Source organism: Bos taurus, chromosome 14 (genome assembly GCF_002263795.3).
Source record: "Bos taurus isolate L1 Dominette 01449 registration number 42190680 breed Hereford chromosome 14, ARS-UCD2.0, whole genome shotgun sequence".
Lineage (NCBI taxonomy): Eukaryota > Metazoa > Chordata > Mammalia > Artiodactyla > Bovidae > Bos > Bos taurus.
Genome location: NC_037341.1, coordinates 69525548 through 69548965, shown reverse-complemented (window position 1 = coordinate 69548965; position 23418 = coordinate 69525548). Strand labels below are relative to the sequence as shown.

Here is a 23418-nt window from a genome sequence, read left to right as displayed (position 1 = left end):
GCAAGAATAGTGAAGTGGTTTGCCATTCCCTTCTTCAGTGGACGACATTCTGTCAAATATCTCCACCATGATCCGCCCGTCTTGGGTTGCCCCACGGGCATGGCTTACTTTCATTGAGTTAGACAAGGCTGTGGTCCTAGTGTGATTAAATTGACTAGTTTTCTGTGAGTATGGTTTCAGTGTGTCTGCCCTCTGATGCCCTCTTGCAACACCTACCATCTTACTTGGGCTGACTGTGGCTCAGATCATGAACTCCTTATTGCCAAATTCAGACTTAAATTGAAGAAAGTAGGGAAAACCACTAGACCATTCAGGTATGACCTAAATCAAATCCCTTATCATTATACAGTGGAAGTGAGAAATAGATTTAAGGGCCTAGATCTGATAGAGTGCCTGATGAACTATGGAATGAGGTTCGTGACACTGTACAGGAGACAGGGATCAAGACCATCCCCATGGAAAAGAAATGCAAAAAAGCAAAATGGCTATCTGGGGAGGCCTTACAAATCGCTGTGAAAAGAAGAGAAGTGAAAAGCAAAGGAGAAATGGAAAGATATAAGCATCTGAATGCAGAGTTCCAAAGAATAGCAAGAAGAGATAAGAAAGCCTTCCTCAGTGATCAATGCAAAGAAATAGAGGAAAACAACAGAATGGGAAAGACTAGAGATCTCTTCAAGAAAATTAGAGATACCAAGGGGACATTTCATGCAAAGATGGGCTCGATAAAGGACAGAAATGGTATGGACCTAACAGAAGCAGAAGATATTAAGAAGAGGTGGCAAGAATACACAGAAGAACTGTACAAAAAAGATCTTCACGACCCAGATAATCACGATGGTGTGATCACTGACGTAGAGCCAGACATCCTGGAATGTGAAGTCAAGTGGGCCTTAGAAAGCATGACTACGAACAAAGCTAGTGGAGGTGATGGAATTCCAGTGGAGCTATTTCAAATCCTGAAAGATGATGCTGTGAAAGTGCTGCACTCAATATGCCAGCAAATTTGGAAAACTCAGCAGTGGCTACAGGACTAGAAAAGGTCAGTTTTCATTCCAATCCCAAAGAAAGGCATTGCCAGGAATGCTCAAACTACCGCACAATTGCCCTCATCTCACACACTAGTAAAATAATGCTCAAGATTCTCCAATCCAGGCTTCAGCAATACATGAACCATGAACTTCCTGATGTTCAAGCTGGTTTTAGAAAAGGCAGAGGAACCAGAGATCAAATTGCCAACATCTGCTGGATCATCGAAAAAGCAAGAGAATTCCAGAAAAACATCTATTTCTGCTTTATTGACTATGCCAAAGCCTTTGACTGTGTGGATCACAATAAACTATGGAAAATTCTGGAAGAGATGGGAATACCAGACCACCTGACCTGCCTCTTGAGAAACCTATATGCAGGTCAGAAAGCAACAGTTAGAACTGGACATGGAACAACAGACTGGTTCCAAATAGGAAAAGGAGTACGTTAAGGCTGTATATTGTCACCCTGCTTATTTAACTTCTATGCAGAATACATCATGAGAAACGCTGGGCTGGAAGAAGCACAAGCTGGAATCAAGATTGCTGGGAGAAATATCAACAATCTCAGATATGCAGATGACACCACCCTTATGGCAGAAAGTGAAGAGGAACTAAAAAGCCTCTTGATGAAAGTGGAGAGTTAAAACGTTGGCTTAAAGCTCAACATTCAGAAAACTAAGATCATGGCATCCGGTCCCATCACTTCATGGGAAATAGATGGGGAAACAGTGGAAACAGTGTCAGACTTTATTTTGGGGGGCTCCAAAATCACTGCAGATGGTGACTGCAGCCATGAAATTACAAGACGCTTAGTCCTTGGAAGGAAAGTTATGACCAACCTAGATAGCATATTCAAAAGCAGAGACATTACTTTGCCAACAAAGGTCCGTCTAGTCAAGGCTCTGGTTTTTCCTGTGGTCATGTATGGATGTGAGAGTTGGACTGTGAAGAAGGCTGAGCGCTGAAGAATTGATGCTTTTGAACTGTGGTGTTGGAGAAGACTCTTGAGAGTCCATTGGACTGCAAGGAGGTCCAACCAGTCCATTCTGAAGGAGATCAGCCCTGGGATTTCTTTGGAAGGAATGATGCTAAAGCTGAAACTCCAGTACTTTGGCCACCTCATGCGAAGAGTTGACTCATTGGAAAAGACTCTGATGCTGGGAGGGATTGGGGGTGGGAGGAAAAGGGGACGACAGAAGATGAGATGGCTGGATGGCATCACTGACTCGATGGACGTGAGTCTGAGTGAACTCTGGGAGTTGATGATGAACAGGGAGGCCTGGCGTGATGCGATTCAAGTGGTCACGAAGAGTCGGACATGACTGAGCAACTGAACTGAACTGAACTGTGCTTGATAAAGCTAGGGACCATGTCTTTTTAAGGTATATTTGTAGGCCTGAAACTCAGCAGGCAACTAGTAAAAATTGGTTGTAGACATCCGTAATCGACTGGCATTTTCATTGACTTCCTCTGTCACTTGGAAGACAATAGAATGAACCTGGCATTAAGGGCTGCTTTGTTCAGTATTTCTTAGTTGATCTTGTATAGTGCTCCTTTGTTGTGCATGTCAAGTACTAGATTTGCTTCACAAGGTAATGCACTTGGTATTTTAATATTAAAACTTAGTCCTTGTCCTTAAGGATATTGCCAGCTCATTAGGTAGTTTTTATACAATTAATGGCATATAGGTGGTACAAATTGTTAAGTGCCTTATATTCAGATATACCAGTTGGATATCAGGGTTTGTAATGTTGATCAGAATTTCAGGAAGCATTTCTGTTGAGAGAAACTTTTAAGAATCACTAAAGAAGTGTTAATAAATATTTATTTAATGTGCAAGATACTGGGCCAGGTACTCTTTGGGATACAAAAATGTCTACAGTCTGACACATGCGTTCTAAGTTGCTTCAGTTGTGTCTGACTCCTTGTGACCCTATGAACTGTAGCGCTCCAGGCCCCTCTGTCCATGGGATTTCCCAGGCAAGAATACTGGAGTGGGTTGCCATTTTCTTCTCTAGGGGATCTTCCTGACCCAGGGATCGAACAGTGTCTCTTATGTCTCCTGCATTGGCAGGCGGGTTCTTTATCTAGTGCCACCTGGGAAGCCAATCTGACACATAGCAGATTGCATTAAGCACTATAATAAAGCAATAATTAAACTGCCATGGGAATATGGGGAAGGAAAGATTGAGATTAGGATTATGGAAAGAAGATCATTAAATAGGGAATTTGAATTAGATCTTAAAGAATTAGTAGGTTTAATAGGCGTATTTAAAAACAAGATGCATTTGTCCTGGGTACAAAAGATTTCGATGACAGCCTCTTTGATACAGTTTTATTGCTATTTGGCGCATTGAGAAACTTGAATCTTTTAGTTTAAACCCAGTGATTTGTGAAGCATTCTTGGTCCATCGATGTGCATTCCTGAACATCACTTTATCATTTACCTCCTTCCCTCAGGCTGGGAATTTAAGGATTAAATGGAAGTTAGAGATGATTTGGGAGTGAGAATGCTGATAAATCTACCTATAACTAGGAGTCTTGGTTATATTTAGTGTGGATTAAAAAAAGCAGTTTATCTGATAGAGCTATCTAATATAAAACAAGAGTGTCCAATAACAATGTAACATTAGTTGCATACATAATTTTCTAGTAGTCACATTAAAAAAAAGTAAAAAGAAACAAGTGAATTTAATTAATGTGTAAACAGTATAAAATTACTGAGATATATTTTGTATTTTTTAAATTCCTTTTTTCAGCTGTTTTTATCTTTGAAGTGCAGTGTATATTTTGTGCCTGAAGAGTATTTTCACTTGCCACGTTGCATGTGCTGATAGCTACATGTAGCTAGTGACTATCATATTGGACTGTGCTGGTTGAGGCTAGACAGCTGAATTTTTTGTTTTCTTCCAGGTAAAAATAGAAAATAAAACTACCTTAAAGCTATATTGAGTCCTATATATATTGGACTGTATATATATATTGTCACATTGCTGTATCATAAAAAAGTAGCAAGTTTAAATTTTTTAGGGCAGTTTGTTGAGGAGGGTTACTACTGCTGTTATTTTCATTTGTAAAGGGGATGACCTTGTTGTAAGTTAGTAGACTAAAGAAATGTGTTTTGTCTTAGTTTTTACTGAGATAAAAAATAACTTTTATATTCAGTATTTTAAAACATCTGTAATTTTAATATGCTTTTTGTTTTCTGTAGGAATTTTACAATGAATTGGCTCCTATGTCAAGAATCCCTTCAGGCACCATCTCAAGATTTTTTTTTGCGATTGACACAGTCTTCTTTACTACCTTTCTATATTTTAGTGTTAATTATTTGTTTTCTTTCTATGATTCAAGTTATTTTTAGGAGAATTAAGTAAGTACCTAAGAAAACCAATCATATTACTAATTAATAAATTATGAAATACATAAAACATTTAATATCTTTCCAATATTTATGTATTTGTTTTATAGCTTCTAATTGAATTCTTTTTGTCACTATGTAAAATATCGTTATAAGTTGACCAGATAAAATTCAGATTTAAGCATATATATCTAAATATGTAATGTCCATTTTTAATGCAGGAATAATATTAAATAATCAGTTAAACTTTTAAAGACTCATTCACTACTCAAGATTTTTAGTTATTGTAAGAATAATCTCTTCTAAATAAATGAAACTAGTAGTAAAAGTGATTTTAAATTATAAAGTTTGACTATTTAAAAGTATTTTTATACTGTTTGAAAGGAGGTTGTATATAGTATCTTAATTTTGAGAACTTACTCTAATTATGATTTAACTATATTGATTTATCAACCACTAGTTCAGTGATAATGGACAAGGAACCTAAGTATCTAAGTCTCTTTTTTATTACAGTCTTGAACTTTCACGTTTCATCTTCATTGAGTCAGTTGTCTTCCAAATTTGAAAAAGCCTCTTTCAAAGACTTGGAGATATATAAGTTAGGTGTTTGACCAGCAGAAAGTACTTTCAAATTTTAAAAACTACCTATGTGTTTTTTATGAGGATACTAAAGATATTTGATTTTTCAAAGTAGTGAAAAACACATTTCTTTCGGTAGTGATAAGTCCCTGAAAGAGACTGTCACGCTTGAAGATGGACGAATTGGAGAAAGGCCAGAAATAATTTATCATGTGATTCACACTATTTTACTGGGTTCTCTTGCAATGATTATAGAAGGGTAAGTGTGTATTTGATCCATTTGTTTTAACAAAGAATTGTCCTTTATAATGGTAGTTAGTGTATACTTTCCAGAATACATTTATAAAACACTACAAAAACTCAAAAAACCGTAATATAACTGGGGTTTAGAGAGCTATTTATAATGAACCAGTATTTACTTATGCATTAATTTGTTCAAAAACTATTGAATGTCTTCAAAGGATCCAGCATTGTGCTCGCTGCTAGGGGTACACTGGTGAACAAAAGTAGACAGCAAAAGTCTCTAACCTTCTGTGATTTATGGCCTAGTAAAGGTGACAGACACTAACCACACAAAAATAAAATCACAACTTTGCTAAGTGAAGGAGAGGTAAATGGTGTTTTGAGAGTGAGGGTTCAATAAATGATACGCTTTTCTTTGAAGTTTGACTTAGGTGAAAAATAAGACATAAAAGTATAAAAGGGTTCTGAGCACTCGGTTTCAATGTAGGTAGGAGGTTTCTTTATACCAACAGACAATTCTCTGGACACCAGCTGGGTATCCTACAGTTCAGCTCAGTTTTGACACTTCTCTGCCAGGACCATCAGAATCCACAGGTGTAGGGTTCAGTCCTACAAGACTCCCTTGTTACCTCTTCACACACCAATTAGAAGTCCAGGTTATTACCTGTTTCTGATGAACTGACCAGAGTGTTCCAAACTCTGGCTGGAACACCAGTCACTTCAAGAAGTAGTAGGAGAAAAACTGAAAAGGTGTGTCAGGGCCATATCTTGGCCTTGAAAACCATTTAGATGAGTTTCCATTTACCTCTGTAGGTACTGGGAAACTAAAGATTTTTAAACAGAACATGTCTTCTCATGGTTATGTTTGAAAAGGATTCATCTGGCATCTCTTTGAATTGGAAGAGAATTTAAAGGTTGAAATGTTAATTAGCTGGCTAGGTGAAATAAATGGTAAGGAAGGGTTGGATACTAAGAAGTCAGTGGATTGGCATAATGGTACAGTGTCTCCAGTAGAGTTTGTGTTCCAAGGGATGTCATATACATGTTATTCAGCATGAATCAATGTTTCTTCAAGTTACACATTAGACTTTAGTGTTGATTCTGGCTGACTGGAACAACTGGTTTGGTATTCTGAAATGGGGTTGTTAGGAGGAAATATTAGTTAACTGGGGAAACTAATACGATTCCTCTGTCTTAACAAAATGTACTCTGTATGCATCCACTACTTCTCTCAGAGCCTGATTCAGTATTCATTTTTTTAAACCTTAAATACAGTACAGTCTCAAATCGATCATTTTGCTTTCACATAACCTTGCTGCTGCAAGTCACTTCAGTTGTGTCCGACTCTGTGCGACCCCATAGACGGCAGCCCACCAGGCTCCCCCGTCCCTGGGATTCTTTAGGCAAGAACACTGGAGTGGGTTGCCATTTCCTTCTACAATGCATGAAAGTGAAAAGTGAAAGTGAAGTCGCTCAGGTGTGTCCGACCCTCAGCGACCCCATGGACTGCAGCCCTCCAGGCTCCTCCGTCCATGGGATTTTCCAGGCAAGAGTACTGGAGTGGGATGCCATTGTCTTCTCTGCACATAACCCTAGACCATATAAAAAAATTTTTTAATACTTATTTTCTAATGGTTTCCCATGTGTTCAAGTGCCACATTAGCTGCTTCCCAGGTGGCTCAGTGGTAAAGAACCCACCTGCCAATGCAGGAGATGCAAGAGATGTGGGTTCGATCCCTGGGTCAGGAAGGCCTCCTGGAGTAGGAAATGGCAACCTACTCCAGTATTCTTGCCTGTAAAATTCCATGGACAGAGGAGCCTGGCAGGCTACAATCCATGGGGTAACAGAGTCAGACACAACTGAGCATCCATGCAAGAAATGCATATGTTCAGTTTTATTCCATCTTGATAAAGACTTCCTTGAGAGCTGTAGCCATGTCTTGTCTTTTTCCTCTCTAGTACTTTGGTCACCCTGAAGTGCATGATCAATAACTCATCAGATGAATGAATGTTATTTTGTTTTCCCCATTTCATAGCTTTGCTATTTTGTAAAACCAAAATAGTTCACATTTATACTCTGGCCTCATATTCTTCTAGTCTCTTTAGAGTTTGTCATCAAAGAATATTGCTTGGAAAGGTATTTTTGATTTCCTAGTATTAACTACAAAAGTTATCCTTTGAGATGTTGTTTTTCTTTGATAATCTGTTTGAAGCAATGATGTCCACAAATTTTTCTCAACTCTTCCTCTTCTGTCTTCAGCTTTTACCATTACCTCTTACAACTACAAGTTACAACTTACAGTAATGTTCTGTCTTTTATTTACACAAGTTGATTTTTCTGTACACCTGGAATTTTAATACTTTTAAGTTAAAAGCCCCAGGTTTTCAATCCTGTTTTTAAAAAGTTAATCTCAAAAGTAATACACTGCAGACCATGTAACAAACACAAGTATAGAAATGTATAAATTAAAAAATTAAAATCCTTCCATCTCACTCCTCAAAGGCCACAACTGTCAGCAGTATCTTTCCAGATGTTATCTTGTGACTATACTATATATAGGTACATTAGGGGAAAAAAGTCACCAAAAAACTAGGGTAACAGTATACATAAAATTTTGTAGTTCACTTTTTTGTTTTTCATAAAGATTTGTTTAATCAGTACATATTAAAGGATGGTTAGGTTTCTATTATTTTTGTAATTAAAACAACATATTTTTAACATTTATGCTAATGTATCTATAAACTAGATTACTAGAAATGGCTTTATCTTGGGCTATGTAAAATTTTTATAGGTTCTGCCACATTGCCTCCTGAGAAAGTGAAACAGTTTATATTCTCTCCAAGAGTACAGTTTTACTACACCTCATCTATATTAATGTCTAATCTTCATTTTAGTAACCCACGTCTCTTGATTATTTAAGAAGTAACTATCTGTTGCTGAAAATTAGAGGGTAAGCTTTTTCATTCTGCCTTAACATTGTGATGTTTTCATGAGTGTTAGGAAACAACTCAGAATAGAGAAATCATATAATAATGATGTTCATAGAATAGCTAATGTATGACTCTTTTTTGTCTTTTCCAGCTTGAAATACCTGTGGACTCCTTACGTGTGCATGTTAGCAGCGTTTGGTGTATGTTCTCCTGAACTTTGGATGACACTTTTCAAGTGGCTTCGATTACGAACTGTACACCCAGTATTGTTGGTGAGTCATTGTTTTGTGATAAGTTCTTGTTTCTCTTTCAAGTATATGAATGGAAATCATGTTGAATACAATTGAAATAGCGTGAGTAGATCATATTATGTATGATTTGTAGGTAGAGAAAAAGATTCTGTGGAAAAATTTTTTTTGTACTTTCTGATTATAAAAGCAGTGTGTTTCAATGCAAAATCCTTAAAAAATAGAAGGTAAAAATATTAAGTGAATCAATAATTTGAGAGGCTATCAAAAATTAAGTTTTATAACATTTTTCTTGGTTTGACTAGAACTATGGGATGTTTTCAGTGTGAATGGAACATTTACATTGTACCTGCTATGAATAACGTGCTTGAAATAAAAAGATAAATAAAACATGATTCGGGGCCTTCCCTGATGGTTCAGTGGTTAGGACCCCAAGCTTTCACTGCAGGGGGCATGGGTTCGATTGCTGGTTGGGGAACTAAGATTTTGCATATTGTGCAGTATAGTTAAAAAAAGATTAATTTCCTTAAGTGGATTACCATTTTCTGGTCATAAAAAGAGATAATAAGAAGCATTAATAGGGTACTGCTGGAACAGAGAAGGCCTGCTTTAATTCAGTTTTTTAGGGATTCAAAGAGAACTTCGGTTCTGAGATTTGAAAGATGAGGTATTAGTCAAATAAAGGGTAAAAAAGGGAGAGTAGAGGGAAGAAACACAGGTTGCAAAGCACATGACAGTCAAAGGGAGTAAAATCAGAGGCAAAGAAAAAGCATGAAATATTTAATTTTGTTGGCACATAAAATGTGAGGTAGGGGTGGTTAAGAAATGAGACTGGAGAAATCAAGGAGGGTAAGCTCATTGAGGCCTTTGAGTGTTCTGCTGAACTTGGTGGTATCCCACAGGCAGTCGGAACACATTGACATGTTTGTGCAGAGGTGGGAGAAAGTCAGCCTTACCTTTTCTCTCAGCCCACCCTTAAAGTTCTATGAAGGATAGGCTTAAGGGTGATAGACTTGAACCAGGAAGGAGGATTGAACCTCCTCGAACCAGGTACAGGCCACGGAGGAGGAAGCGATGAGAGCTTGCTATGTGTCAGGTACTATTTGAAGCACTTCATATGCTATTCAAAGTTTACAAAGACCTTGTTAGCTAAGTTTCATTATCTGTATTTTATAGACAAGGAAACGAAGGCTTAAAAAATGATTGAATAACTTGCCTAATATTGTATAACTTTATAAGTGCAATAAAATCATGATTCACACCCACTTTGGGGTTCTTTTAGCTCCAAAGCCCATTTAATTAATACTGTTCTGTACTGAAGTGAAAAAAATAGAAAATTTGGTGCCTCATAAAGTATGGGTAAATGAAGAATAGGGAGAAATCATAGATGTTTCCTAGGTTTGGAGTTTGCATGACTAGATTGTGGGGTCACCAATCGCCATGGGATGGTACAAAGAACAGGTTTTGGCAGAAAGCTGATAAATTATTATCTCTACTAGTAGTCTTGTATGTTGCCAACCTTTTTCCAGAGGAATTTATATATTCTTAGCATAGTAGTATACTGGTATTAAAGAACCTGCCTGCCAGTGCAGGCTAGAGACACAGAAGATGCAAGTTCAGTCCCTGGGTCAGGAAGATCCCCTGGAGAAGGAAATGGCAACCCACTCCAGTATTCTTGCCTGGAAAATTCCATGGACAGAGGAGCCTGGCGGGCTACAGTCCATGGAGTCGCAAAGAGTTGAACACAACTGAGCACACACACATACTGGTATGTATTGACTATCTTTCCTGTGTTCATTCATTGTCTTTTTGCTGTTGTTAGCTATTCACATAGCTATTTATTTATTTACAGTTAAGTGTTTTTTATAAGCTCTTCCTAAGTTAGATTCCTGGGGAAATTATCAGATACTAACTTGCTGTTTGAAATGTGATGAGCATTATGTTCTGCCTTAAATTTGTATAGTAGATATGTATGTCTCACTTTGCTGCCAGCTTGTTATGTTTTAAATCTGTTGTTTTTCTGGTAGTCCCTCAATTGTGTCTGACTCTTTGCAACCCATGGACTATAGCCCACCAGGCTCCTCTGTCCATGGAACTCTTCAGGCAAGATTGCTGGAGTAGGTTACCATTCCTTTTTCCGGGGGATCTTCCCTACCCAGGGATCAAATCCAGGTGTCCTGCACTGAAGGCAGAGGCTTTACCATCTATGCCACCATTAGTCATCACCATCTTACTCTGTGAACTAGGTTCCATGCTGACTCCAATTTCTCTGAAATTGTTACAACTGTGAGAATATTTGATTGGTCATTGAGTCATTGTCTAGTATCTCTAAGGTATATTTATCCATAACCCTTTTTGCTTTAACATTTTAGGCTCTTATTTTGAGCATGGCTGTGCCCACTATAATAGGTCTCAGCTTATGGAAAGAGGTAAGAAAGTTAGATTTTTCATAAGGTTAAAATATATGTTGTTTATAAGGTAGTGATAAATTATGTGTGTGTAGGATACTTACATTGGGACAGTATTTTAACAAAATGTGATATACTAAATAATACTTAATTTTCTACCAATAGGACCATGATAAAACATTTTTAGAGTGCCATTTTCTATAGTCTAGTGCAATTTTCTATAGTCTAATATTGTTAGACTATTACAATTGACAAAGGAAATAGCTGAATAAATAGTATTTACTAGTAAAGAGTAAAAAGCATTTTGGCAATCCCAAAATTTAAATATTTACAAAGTAATATAAATTCTTTACCTTATCATAATGTAACATGAAATTAATTGCCAGTAAACCTGTGAATTATTTGACTTAACCTGAAATTTGTTTACTTATTTTTTCAGTGTGTATGTGCATGAAAGATACAACTAATGATTAATTGGTGATGCTAAAATTATGTATTGAGTATAGGTAGTAAATTAACCAAACAGTAGTTTATGTGGACTGAGAAGAATGAACAAGAAACTAAAAGAAAGTAAAGTGATCCGTGCCATTTTTTCTGTGAGAACAGTGTTGTAATATTGTTTGTCACAAGTAGGTCTGTTAGTCTTTGGAAATACTTTGAAAGAGCTTTAAACTTTGTAAATACTTACACACAGGTTTCGGGGATTTTGTTTTATATTTTAGTTTTTTCCAAGATTAATGACAGAACTAATGGAACTACAAGAATTTTATGACCCAGATACGGTGGAACTTATGACCTGGATAAAGTAAGAACTGAATTGCCTGAGACTATTGTTAAGCTATTAATTAATCATTGCATGCTATTTAATGGATTCAGGGAGAATAATAAGGTAATCCTTTTCCCATGAAACTCAGGAATTTTACCCTGTATTTTTAGGGACAGTTTTTTAATTAGACATATAATTCTAATTTTCTAATTGAACTCATTTCCATCAAAAGTACAGTATTGATAAGTTGAAATATGAAACTCTAGTTATTAAGCATCTAGAAATGTGGAATAAAAAGGAACCAGTGTCCTTTTATTTAGATTGTCAAGAGATGCCTCTTTTAACCAGAGTTGGAGGTGAATGAACAGTGGGTTTCTAGTATGGATAACCAAGGTTAACATGATTTTTAATTTTGATACTCACACACATTTTAATATGACAGGAGATGTGCTCTTCGACCTATGCAAGTGGGGACTTGTAATTGAAACACCCTATTTCCTCCTGTAACATATTAATACATACAGAACTAAGGGACCCTCAAAGGGCCATACTGTCAGTGAAAGGATGAACTCAAAATATCCAGCAAGTGGTAGAAAAAGATGATGAGAAAGCATGTCTTCCTTGGCCTCAGTTCTTGGTCAAAAGTAAGGTGTTTCCTCTGAATTTGTAGCAGTCCATCTGAAATCACATGGCTGTAGCTTGAAATTACACTTGTTTAATCCAGGGAACCCTGTATCAAGAAATTAGCATAAAAAGTATTTCTGGGATGGTCTGGAGTGCCTAATATAATCTTCAACCCAGGCTACCCAGGATTTCACAAACAAAGCTTCATGGAGATAAGTTCTAAAGTTACAAAACACATGAAGAAACAGTTTGACACAGCAAGACATATTGCTGTCATTTATGATAAACAATAGAACTAGACCTCTAGCAATTTCTGGTAATAAAATTTGTGTCAGGTTTTGCTGCACAGTGGACTCTCAGAAAACTTAGTGACTTACAAGCAATAAACATTTGTTACTGGGTAGTCTGGCCTAGCCTCTCCCACATGTCTGTGGCTGGGTAGTGTCAGCTGAGGGCATGGAATTGACTTAGCCACTTGCTTCTTGTCATCCAGCCCAGGTGAGACTGGGCTCATTCACAAGGTGGTGGTTGTAGAGCTCCCTAGAGCTGCATGAGAGGACAAGTCTCAGTGTAAGCATGTTTTAAGTCTGTTCACGTTGTGTTTGCTAATGTCCTATTGGCCAAAGCAAGTCACATGATGGAAACTAGAGTTTCCTCCAAGAGAATAACTATGAGAAAAGAATCATTGCAACCATTTTTTTCAGCCAGTCTACCCCATGAATAGAGACTGATAAATAATATGAAAAAATTTAAACACATAGATAAAGAAACTAATACTTGAAAAGGGAATAAAATACTATCAGAAAAGACCAGGAGAAAAGGGAGAAAAAGATTTAAACTATTTCTAGAAATGAAGAATTAATTTCATAGAATAGGTGAATAGAAGTGAGAATTGTTATTATTGTTCAGCTGCTAAGTCGTGTCCAAGTCTTTGTGACCCCATGAACTGCAGCATGCCAGGCTTCTCTGTCCATCACTATCTCCCTGAATTTCCTCAAACTCATGACCATTGAGTCAGTCATGCCATCCAACCATCTCAACCTCTGTCACACTCTTCTCTTGCCCCCAATTTTCCCAGCATCAGGGTCTTTTCAGGCTCTTAGCTTGTGGCCAAAGTGTTGGAGCTTCAGCATCAGTCTTTCTAGTGAATATTCAGGGTTGATTTCCTTTAGGATTAACAGTTTGATCTCCTTGCAGCCCAAGGGACTCTCAAGAGTCTTCTCCAACACCACAATTTGAAAGTGAGAATAGGTCTTATGTAAGGTCGAAGATCATGGCATCAGGTCCCATCACTTCATGGCAAATAGATGGGGAAACAGTGGAAACAGTGTCAGACTTTATTTTTGGGGCCCCAAAATCACTGCAGATGGTGACTGCAGCCATGAAATTAAAAGATGCTTACTCCTTGGAAGGAAAATTATGTCCAAGCTAGATAGCATATTAAAAAGCAGAGACATTACTTTGCCAACAAAGGTCTGTCTAGTCAAGGCTATGGTTTTTCCTGTGGTCATGTATGGATGTGAGAGTTGGACTGTGAAGAAGGCTGAGCACTGAAGAATTGATGCTTTTGAACTGTGGTGTTGGAGAAGACTCTTGAGAGTCCCTTGGACTGCAAGGGGATCCAACCAGTCCATTCTAAAAGAGATCAGCCCTGGGATTTCTTTGGAAGGAATGATGCTAAAGCTGAAACTCCAGTACTTTGGCCACCTCATGCGAAGAGTTGACTCATTGGAAAAGACTGATGCTGGGAGGGATTGGGAGCGGGAGGAAAAGGGGACAACAGAGGATGAGATGGCTGGATGGCATCACCAACTCGATGGATGTGAGTTTTGAGTGAACTCCGGGAGTTGGTGATGGACAGGGAGGCCTGGCGTGCTGCGATTCATGGGGTTGCAAAGAGTCGGACACAACTGAGCGACTTAACTGAACTGAAGGTCTCATTATTATGATGACACCTCTTGTATGTATAAAGATTATTATTTTAGATCATCCTTAACTACTGCCTATTAATATTTTTTTGTGAATTATATTTACCTTTGTGGAACACTGACCAGTATAGCCTTCTGTTGTTAATAAAAGAGGAAGTCACGTTTACATGTATGATTTACCACAATATTTTCAAAAACAGCAAAGGCCTGACCATTGGACCTTTTACATCAAATGATTGGGCATTTATATTACTGTGATGTGATTTTTCTGTTTCATTCTGGGTGCTCCTTGAGGACAGTGGCTGTGTCCTCTTTACTTTCAGAGTTTGACACAGTAGGTGGATGCTGAATATTGAATACAGGGAGGGAATAAAGAAGTCAGGACATTAGAGCAGCCCTTTGGGATCTGTCTTGTGAGGGGAATCTATCTGGGACTTTGGAATTATGATTTAGAGAAGAGAAGTCCTTCATGTGTTAACTGGAGACAGACACACGGGTAAAGGCAGGGAAGGAGCAGGAGGATAGGTGGATCTGGGAGGAGCTGGGTTATGGTGGTTAGTATTTGCCAAAGTTGAATTTGAGAATTCACAGCATCACCATTGAACTGTCACTGTCCCATTACCCTGCATTATCGCCACCTGACCTAGATGGCAGTAGGAGATGTGTTTATCCTCTCCCCTTCTCTGTCTTGAAAGCAGTGACCTTCTCCTCCCACCTCTCTTTTTAAAATATTTATCTTTAGCACTCTAAACAATTTCTGGCACATAGTAATTGCTCATTTTTTTTAATGGATCCAAAAATGAAATGAAATTAGAACTGACATTAAAACTTAAGTGTACAACCCATTTTAAGTTCCTTGGTATTTCAGAATTGATATAAATCGGTGAACTAAATAGTATACTTACCTTTTCAGTGTGTGAATCTTTGTGGTTCTTTGCAGAAGGCAAGCTCCAGTTGCAGCTGTGTTTGCAGGAAGTCCACAATTAATGGGTGTGATTAAATTATGCACCGGATGGATGGTGACAAGCTTGCCTCTTTACAATGATGATGATCTTCTCAAGAGAAATGAAAACGTAAGGCATTTTATGTTCTACATTAGGATCTTTTTTATGACTTTTTAGTATAGTATTATAATGATGTATATGTTCCTTGGGTTAGCTAGGAAAATCCAGACAATTTTAGAAGAGTCAATTAGTTTTAAGTTTTTAAAAAGCTGTATAGTACATTTAACCACAAGGGACCAACATTAGAATATGAAATTCTTTTATGAAAAGTATTGATATATTTCTAGGAGAAACATTTTATTTCCCACAAGGCTCCAAGGGACTAATATGTAATCATTTACAAAGGGAAACATTCTCTTTTAGAATATCATTATACTCAATCAAATTATTGAAGGAAGGCTTTCAGTTACTATCTTTATACACTTTGTATTTCTAAACCAAAATTCTGTTATTGCTTATAAAGCACTGATTTAGTTTTCAGTATGGGCTGCTGTTAATAACTTAGAATATATAACATTTGTATGGTATCTAATTGCTTCTCTTTCAGAGAATTTATAATTTTGAATGTTTTGTTTGGATGTAAATGTAACTTCATATCTGAAGGTAATAACCAATTGAACCTGAATTGTAAATATTCTGTTTTTCAATTGGAGAGAATTTCACATAGTTTTTAAGTATACTCTATGCTAAGTGGGAAGTATAGCAGTATAGAAGTTAGACTTCAATACAGAGGTTAGACTCTAAGAATCCAGTCTCTAGAATTAGAGTATCTGGACTCAAATGATACCTCTGCCATGTACTAGCTTTGTGACCTTGAACAAGTTTTTGAATCTGGAAATAATAGTTCTGACCCTCTACTTAGGAGAATTAAATAAGATAATACACTCTGTCTGAAACAGTAAAATTTAAATGTTAGCTATTATTATAATTATGTACTATTACTATTATAATTCTTTGTGTACACACACATTCACATATAATCATAGAAAGTACAGAGAGGAGTTCAAAAGCAGAAACAAGTCAGTTCTGCCTACAAAAATCCAAGTCTTCATAAAGGGCATTCCTTTGATCACAGATTTGAAGGATGACTTAGAAACTTGTTTGGAAAAAGAATACAATTCCAGATTGAAAAAGTCACAGAAGCCATGAAATTTGTTTGGCCATGAAACTAGAAAATAAGAGGCCAAATTCTGAGGGACCTGGAAGGTCATACTTAAAATTTAGACTTACCCTCAAGGCATTTGGGAGTTATCAAAGACCTTTTATAAACCTAGGAATGGAATGCTTAGGAGTTATTAAGGTCATAGAACAGTTGAAGCAAGGGAGAGGTCAGAGATGGGGAGGTCTACCTGGGAGTGATTTATCTAAGGGACAACAGCCACCTCTGATTAATATTTGTTGCACTTGAAAAGGTAGTGCTGCTTAGAAGATATATCACAGCATATTCCTAAATTTAGTGTATGTTCAGTTGCTCAGTCGTGTCTGACTCTTTGCAGCCCCATGGACTGGGGCCTGCCAGGCTCCTCTGTCCATGGAATTTTTCCAGGCAAGAATACTGGAGTGGATTGCCATTTCGTACTCCAGGGATCAAACCTGTGTCTCTTAGGTCTCCTGTATTGGCAGGCAGATTCTTTACCACTAGTGCCACCTGGGAAGCTCCTTCCTAAACTTTATTTTTTGTGGATGTAAACCAACAGACTCTAACATGTCTTTGTTGTTTTTTTATTGTTTTTTAACAATTTTGATTATTTTTTGAATTCTAATATAGAATTTCAGAATCACATGTAATTAGGTCAGAGTTCGAATTACATTCTAGTTCAAATTAAATTTAAACATTCTAGAGTTTTCATTTTTATATGAGTAGGAACCAGTTTTTTCCCAAAACTTCATCTTTCTCTGTGGTGTCTGCTGCTGCTGCGTCACTTGAGTCGTGTCCGACTCTGTGCGACCCCATAGACGGCAGCCCACCCCTGGGATTCTCCAGGCAAGAACATTGGAATGGGTTGCCATTTCCCTCTCCAATGCATGAAAGTGAAAAGTGAAAGTGAAGTCACTCAGTCGTGTCCGACTCTAGCAACCCCATGGACTGTAGCCTACCAGGCTCCTCTGTCCATGGGATTTTTCTAGGCAAAAGTACTGGAGTGGGGTGCCATTGCCTTCTCCTCTGTGGTGTCTAGTACAGAGCAAAGTACTGAATAAATTTGTTTTTAAATTAAAATTCAAATTGAAGTCCATAAATGAGATCATATCATTTGAATTAGACACCACAATCTATAATTCATAACATGTGACTAATCTTTGTATAATCTCCTAGACCACTGATTCTCAAACCTGGAATGACGGTGCCCCCAGAGGACATTTGGCAGTGTCTGGAGACATTTTCTGTTGTTACAGCTGAAGGAGGGGTTCTACAGGCACCTTGAGGGTAGAGACCAGGGAATGCCTAAACATCCTTCAGTGTGCAAAACGGCCTCCCTTTGGTCCCAACAAAGAATTATGTGGCCCAAAATGTTAATAGCGCCAAGGTTGAGAAATCGCACCCTAGTCTAACAGTAATGTTATTGTCATTGCATCAAAGTCAATTTTTTTTTTATATGACCCAGTAGTATATTACAGTTTCCCCAGACTTGAAAATAAATAAAAATTATATAAAATACACAAGTAAGTATTAAACTGAATAGGATAGAACCATTCACATGAACTTACTTAGCAGGTGAAGTGAGTGAGAAACTTCTTGTTGTAGTCACATTCTGTATCCCACAGAATGAGTATCTAGCATGTCAGTGGACATTGGACCTGAAATTGCTGGATAGACAACAACCAAAACATGTCGTCAGCAGCTGCAGTCAGACTGGAATCTTGTCCAGTCTAGATTACAAGCCTCCGGATTTTCAGGACAGTCCGTGATACTTTTGGCCTAACTTTTATGGCTTTTCCAAGTTTCGCATTTCAGAAAAACTGAAAAAAATGTAATATCTATTGTAATAAGATCCAGAGCTTATTATCTAATAAGGTCAGCAAAATTATAATGAAAAACACCATGTGATCAAGGCATGGGTTTTAAGCATGCCTATTCTTTCAGTCATCTCACACGCTAGTAAAGTAATGCCCAAAATTCTCCAAGCCAGGCTTCAGCAATATGTGAACCATGAACTTCCAGATGTTCAAGCTGGTTTTAGAAAAGGCAGAGGAACCAGAGATCAAATTGCCAACATCTGCTGGATCATCGAAAAAGCAACAGAGTTCCAGAAAAACATCTATTTTTGCTTTGTTGACTATGCCAAAGCCTTTGACTCTGTGGATCACGATAAACTGTGGAAAATTCTTCAAGAGATGGGAATACCAGACCACCTGACCTGCCTGTTGAGAAACCTATATGCAGGTCAGGAAGCAACAGTTAGAACTGGACATGGAACAACAGACTGGTTCCAAATAGGAAAAGGAGTACATCAAGGCTGTATACTGTCACCCTGCGTATTTAACTTCTATGCAGAGTACATCATGAGAAACGTTGGGCTGGAGGAAGCACAAGCTGGAATCAAGATTGCCGGGAGAATTATCAATAACCTCAGATATGCAGATGATACCACCCTTATGGCAGAAAGTGAAGAGGAACTAAAAAGCCTCTTGATGAAAGTAAAAGAGGAGAGTGAAAAAGTTGGCTTAAAGTTCAACATTTAGAAAACTAAGATCATGGCATTTGGTCCCATCACTTCATGGGAAATAGATGGAAAAACAATGGAAACAGTGGCTGACTTTATTTTTTTGGTTTCCAAAATCACTGCAGATGCTGACTGCAGCCATGAAATTAAAAGACGCTTACTCCTTGGAAGGAAAGTTATGACCAACTTAGATAGCATATTAAAAAGCAGAGACATTACTTTGTCAACAAAGGTCCATCTAGTCAAGGCTATGGTTTTTCCTGCGGTCATGTATGGATGTGAGAGTTGAACTGTGAAGAAAGCTGAGCACCGAAGAATTGATGCTTTTGAACTGTGGTGTTGGAGAAGACTCTTGAGAGTCCCTTAGACTGCAAGGAGATCCAACCGGTCCATCCTAAAGGAGATCAGTCCTGGGTGTTCATTGGAAGGACTGATGCTGAAGCTGAAACTCCAATACTTTGGCACCTCATGCGAAGAGTTGACTCATTGGAATAGACCCTGATGCTGGGAGGGATTGGGGGCAGGAGGAGAAGGGGATGACAGAGGATGAGATGGCTGGGTGGCATCACCAACTGGATGGACATGAGTTTGGGTAAACTCCAGGAGTTGTTGATGGACAGGGAGGCCTGGCGTGCTGCCATTCATGGGGTCGCAAAGAGTCAGACACGACTGAGTGACTGAACTGAACTGATTGTTTCAGTATTGTGACAAGGGTCAAATTATTTTTAACCTCACTGACTTTATCTCATGTATAAAATGAGTATTAAATACTTTGATACATGGTAATAAAAATATTGAAGTATTACAACTCACTAATAAAAAGACCACCCAATTAAAAAGTGGACAAAGGCCATTTGCAACAACATGGATAAACATTGAGGGAATTATGCTAAGTGAAGTAAGTCAGATAGAAAAAGGTAAATACAGTATGATATCACTTATTTATGGAATCTAAAAATGCTGACCTCATAGAAATAGAGGAGAGTTGTGGTTGCCAGGGGTTGAGAGACCTCAAGAAATGAGATATTGGTCAAAGAGTACAAACTTCTAGTTAAAATATGAATAAATTTTAGGGATCTAATGTACAGCATGGTGAATGGAGTTAATAATACTGTATTGTAGATTTGAAAGTTGTTGGGAATAGATCTTAGATGTTTTCCCCCCCCACACACAAAAAATGGTGATTATGTAACATACAAATATTAGCTAAAGCTATGGTGCTAAATTATTTTGCAGCATATGAGCTTATCAAATAAACATGTTGTATACCTTAAACTCATACACAATACTATATGTCAGTTATATCTCAGTAGCATTGGAGGAAAATGGACAAAGGACTTGAATGTATATTTCTGTAAAGAAGATACGCAAGTAGCCAAGAGCTGATGAACATAAGCTTGCTGAGGACAGGAATCACGCCTTAGTGAATAGCTTTATTTTGCACAGATAGTACTAAGAACATAGTAGATGCTCAGTGTTTGATAAATAGAAGTTTTAAATGTCTTTTAAAGTTGTTGTTTTAATTATTTTCTTTCAGATCTATCAAATCTATTCAAAGCGATCTGCTGAGGATATTTATAAAATACTGACATCATACAAGGCTAGTTACCTAATAGTAGAAGATGCTATCTGCAATGAAGTGGGAACCATGAGAGGCTGTCGGGTTAAAGATTTATTAGACATTGCGAATGGCCATGTAAGTAACCATTTGTAAAGTTTTAATTATTGTTTTGAGAACAATGACTTTATTTAAACTTGTAATAGTAACAGTGTGTGCGTGTGCTCAGTCATGCCCAACTTTGCAACCCTGTGGACTGTAGCCCACCAGGCTCCTCTGTCCATGGGATTTCCAGGCAAGAATACTGCCATTTCCTTCTCTAGAGATGTAACAGTGGGGGAACTTATTAAAAGTAGTTTGAAGTGTTTTTGCAATGTACAAAAGAAAAGTTGGACAATTTTACAAAAAAAAAACAACCAATTTTATCAATACCTGGACCATTAGTTGCCTGTGCTTGTACATGTTCTACATTCATGAACAAAAGATAATTTGTTTTGAATTATGATTTTAACATTGTAATATAAAGAGCAGCTGATTGTTATATTCTTATGTTGAGAAATTTCTTATAATTTGATTCATATCTAGAAAAATTGTTTATTGAATTAACATAGTCTTGTACATTGAGCCTCTGTTATCCACAAAATTAGTGTATTCAGAACTACTTTAGTTGTTAGGATTTAACTGTATTTTCAGTTTTCTTTGATTTTCTATTTTACCAAGCTGTGTTAATTCTCAGCCTGCAGTGTATATACTATATACGTGGCAACTAAGACTGACAGGGGAATTTGTTAATATTTAGTAATTAGTGTTTGTATATCTGGTAATGAGGCACTAGAAAGGGTACCTGTACTCCTGGGAAGGTTGGGGGTGGAGGATCTTAAAGTTTAGTAGGTCATTCTTATTTAGATTGCATATTCTATTCAGACTGCAGCCAAGACTTCTTTGTCTCTTCCTAATTAAATAGCTTTGTCATAATCATCCCAGACCAGTTTGGAGGTGAGAAAGTAGTTTGTTGCTCTGGGGGTTTTTTGGCCATGCTGCGAGGCATGTGGGATCTTAGTTCCCCACATACCAAACCTGCGCCCTTGCCAGGAGAGTATAGAGAAATGACCTCTTAATCTTATAAACTTATTCTGTTTTCTGCTACATGTATTTTGAATTTTCTCTCTTGGTACTTGACATCTGTGATCTTTGGCTTAATTGGTGACAAAATGGAATTTTATTAAACATCAGGTATTTGGTAATAAGAGTAGGAGATGGCAACCCACTCCAGTATCCTTGCCTGAAAAATCCCATGGACAGAGGAGCCTGGCAGGCAACAGTCCGTGGGGTTGCAAAGAGTCAGACACGACTGAGCACGCACGCATTTAGTAATTAAATGACACCCCACTCCAGTACTCTTGCCTGGAAAATCCCATGGGTGGAGGAGCCTGGTGGGCTACAGTCCATGGGGTCGCACAGAGTCGGACATGACTGAGCAACTTCACTTTCACTTTTCACTTTCATGCATTGTAGAAGGAAATGGCAACCCACTCTAGTGTTCTTGCCTGGAGAATCCCAGGGACGGGGGAGCCTGGTGGGCTGCCGTCTATGGGGTCGCACAGAGTCGGACACGACTGGAGCGACTTAGCAGCAGCAGCAGCAGCACCAGCTGTATTGCTGTCTGCTCTCTACTGTCTAGAGTTTTATTCTGCTCTTGGACACCCTCTTGGTCCATTTTGAAGGTCAGGTTACTACTTTCATGTAATTCCAGGCACAGGCTTAAAGCTAATCTCTTCTTTGATTCTTAAAGTTGATTCTCTGACATCTCTCCAAAGCATTAGCATAATATTTAGTGTTTTTATTGTAGAAAACTCTTTGAGCTAGCTAAGCTATCTTAGTGAACCTCGTTAAAGTGAAAATATAAAGGATTTACTGATTAGTCACAGAAACTTACTGTTGTGAGTCAGTCCTGCACAAGGAAAAGAATATGAACATACATTAAGAATATATGTCCATTTCTCAGCTTCAGTAGGCTCCATAAGATTCTTCAGATGAATGATAATAGACTATGGAGACATAGCCTTCTAAATTTTAGGATTAAATCTTTAAAAAATTGGAAAATGCTTTATGCTGGTTTCTCAATCTCAGTGGGAAGCTCAAGAATTTAGCGAACATGGTAACTCTTATGAAGAGGCCTTTATTTGCTGAACAATATGAGATGTTTGCTAACCAATGTGAAATACTCCATATTTAACAAAAAAATATATATTTTATATAAATATAGTCACTTGTACCTTGATTGCATTTCTCCTATAACTTTTTTAACATATGTTTCATATCATTTGCTAGGTGGTTTGTGAAGAAGGGGACAAGTTAACCTACTCAAAACATGGACGATTTTGTCATGAGGTCAAAATTAACTATTCTCCCTATGTGAATTATTTCACCAGAGTATACTGGAACAGATCCTACTTTGTATATAAAATCAACACTGTGATATCCTTTCAGTCTTGAAAAATAGCAGAGCCTTCATGTCAAAGACATATACCACCTGAAGTAAAATACAATTTGCTCCTACCTATGTGGTATCTTTTGGAAATCAGAGTGTGGACATTGAAATGTTGCTGCTAATTTTCCCTCCTGCTGTTAACTGGATCTAGAGTTCTGTGGAGGAAAGAAGATCAAACATTACTGTCCTTTGGTAAAATGTCAAATCTGCCACTCTGCAGTATTCCAGCCAGGTGTCTTCCTTATTGCTATAATTTTACCTTCCAAACTGTTGTAAAATTTTCCTCATAAATCTTTCCATCATAACATTAGTCTTGAATTTGAATATGTTCAGGGTCAGAGTATGTCTCAAACATAACATTTAACAAATACTTAATGTGATATAATTACAAAATAGAAGGAAAGAATTACCTCCTCAAGGCAGTTTCTGAAGGTATTTCATGATGTATAATAGAGCTGAAGTAAAAAACTAATTTAAATGTTCACTGAGAATTTGTGGCATTTAAATTAAAATGGAAATTATATAAAGGAAAGTGATTTTTAAGGATATACATTAAGATATATCCAGATTTTCCATGGTATAGCTCTCAT

The 23418-nt window shown here is 37.5% G+C and overlaps 1 protein-coding gene across 4 annotated transcripts in view; it reads left to right on the top strand.

The window, feature by feature from the left end:
* DPY19L4 (dpy-19 like 4) overlaps window positions 1–23133 on the top strand; it is a 62241-nt gene extending 39108 nt beyond the window's left edge. For all 4 annotated transcript variants that reach the window (XM_002692815.7, XM_059874492.1, XM_059874491.1 and 1 more), the window contains 8 exons: window positions 4240–4398; window positions 5105–5224; window positions 8291–8411; window positions 10760–10816; window positions 11518–11600; window positions 15054–15186; window positions 20317–20475; window positions 22669–23133. In XM_002692815.7, the coding sequence (XP_002692861.1) occupies window positions 4240–4398; window positions 5105–5224; window positions 8291–8411; window positions 10760–10816; window positions 11518–11600; window positions 15054–15186; window positions 20317–20475; window positions 22669–22833 (997 nt within the window). In that variant the 3' untranslated portion in view covers window positions 22834–23133. The remainder of the gene's footprint in view (window positions 1–4239; window positions 4399–5104; window positions 5225–8290; window positions 8412–10759; window positions 10817–11517; window positions 11601–15053; window positions 15187–20316; window positions 20476–22668) is intronic.
* Window positions 23134–23418: the final 285 nt, after the last annotated feature.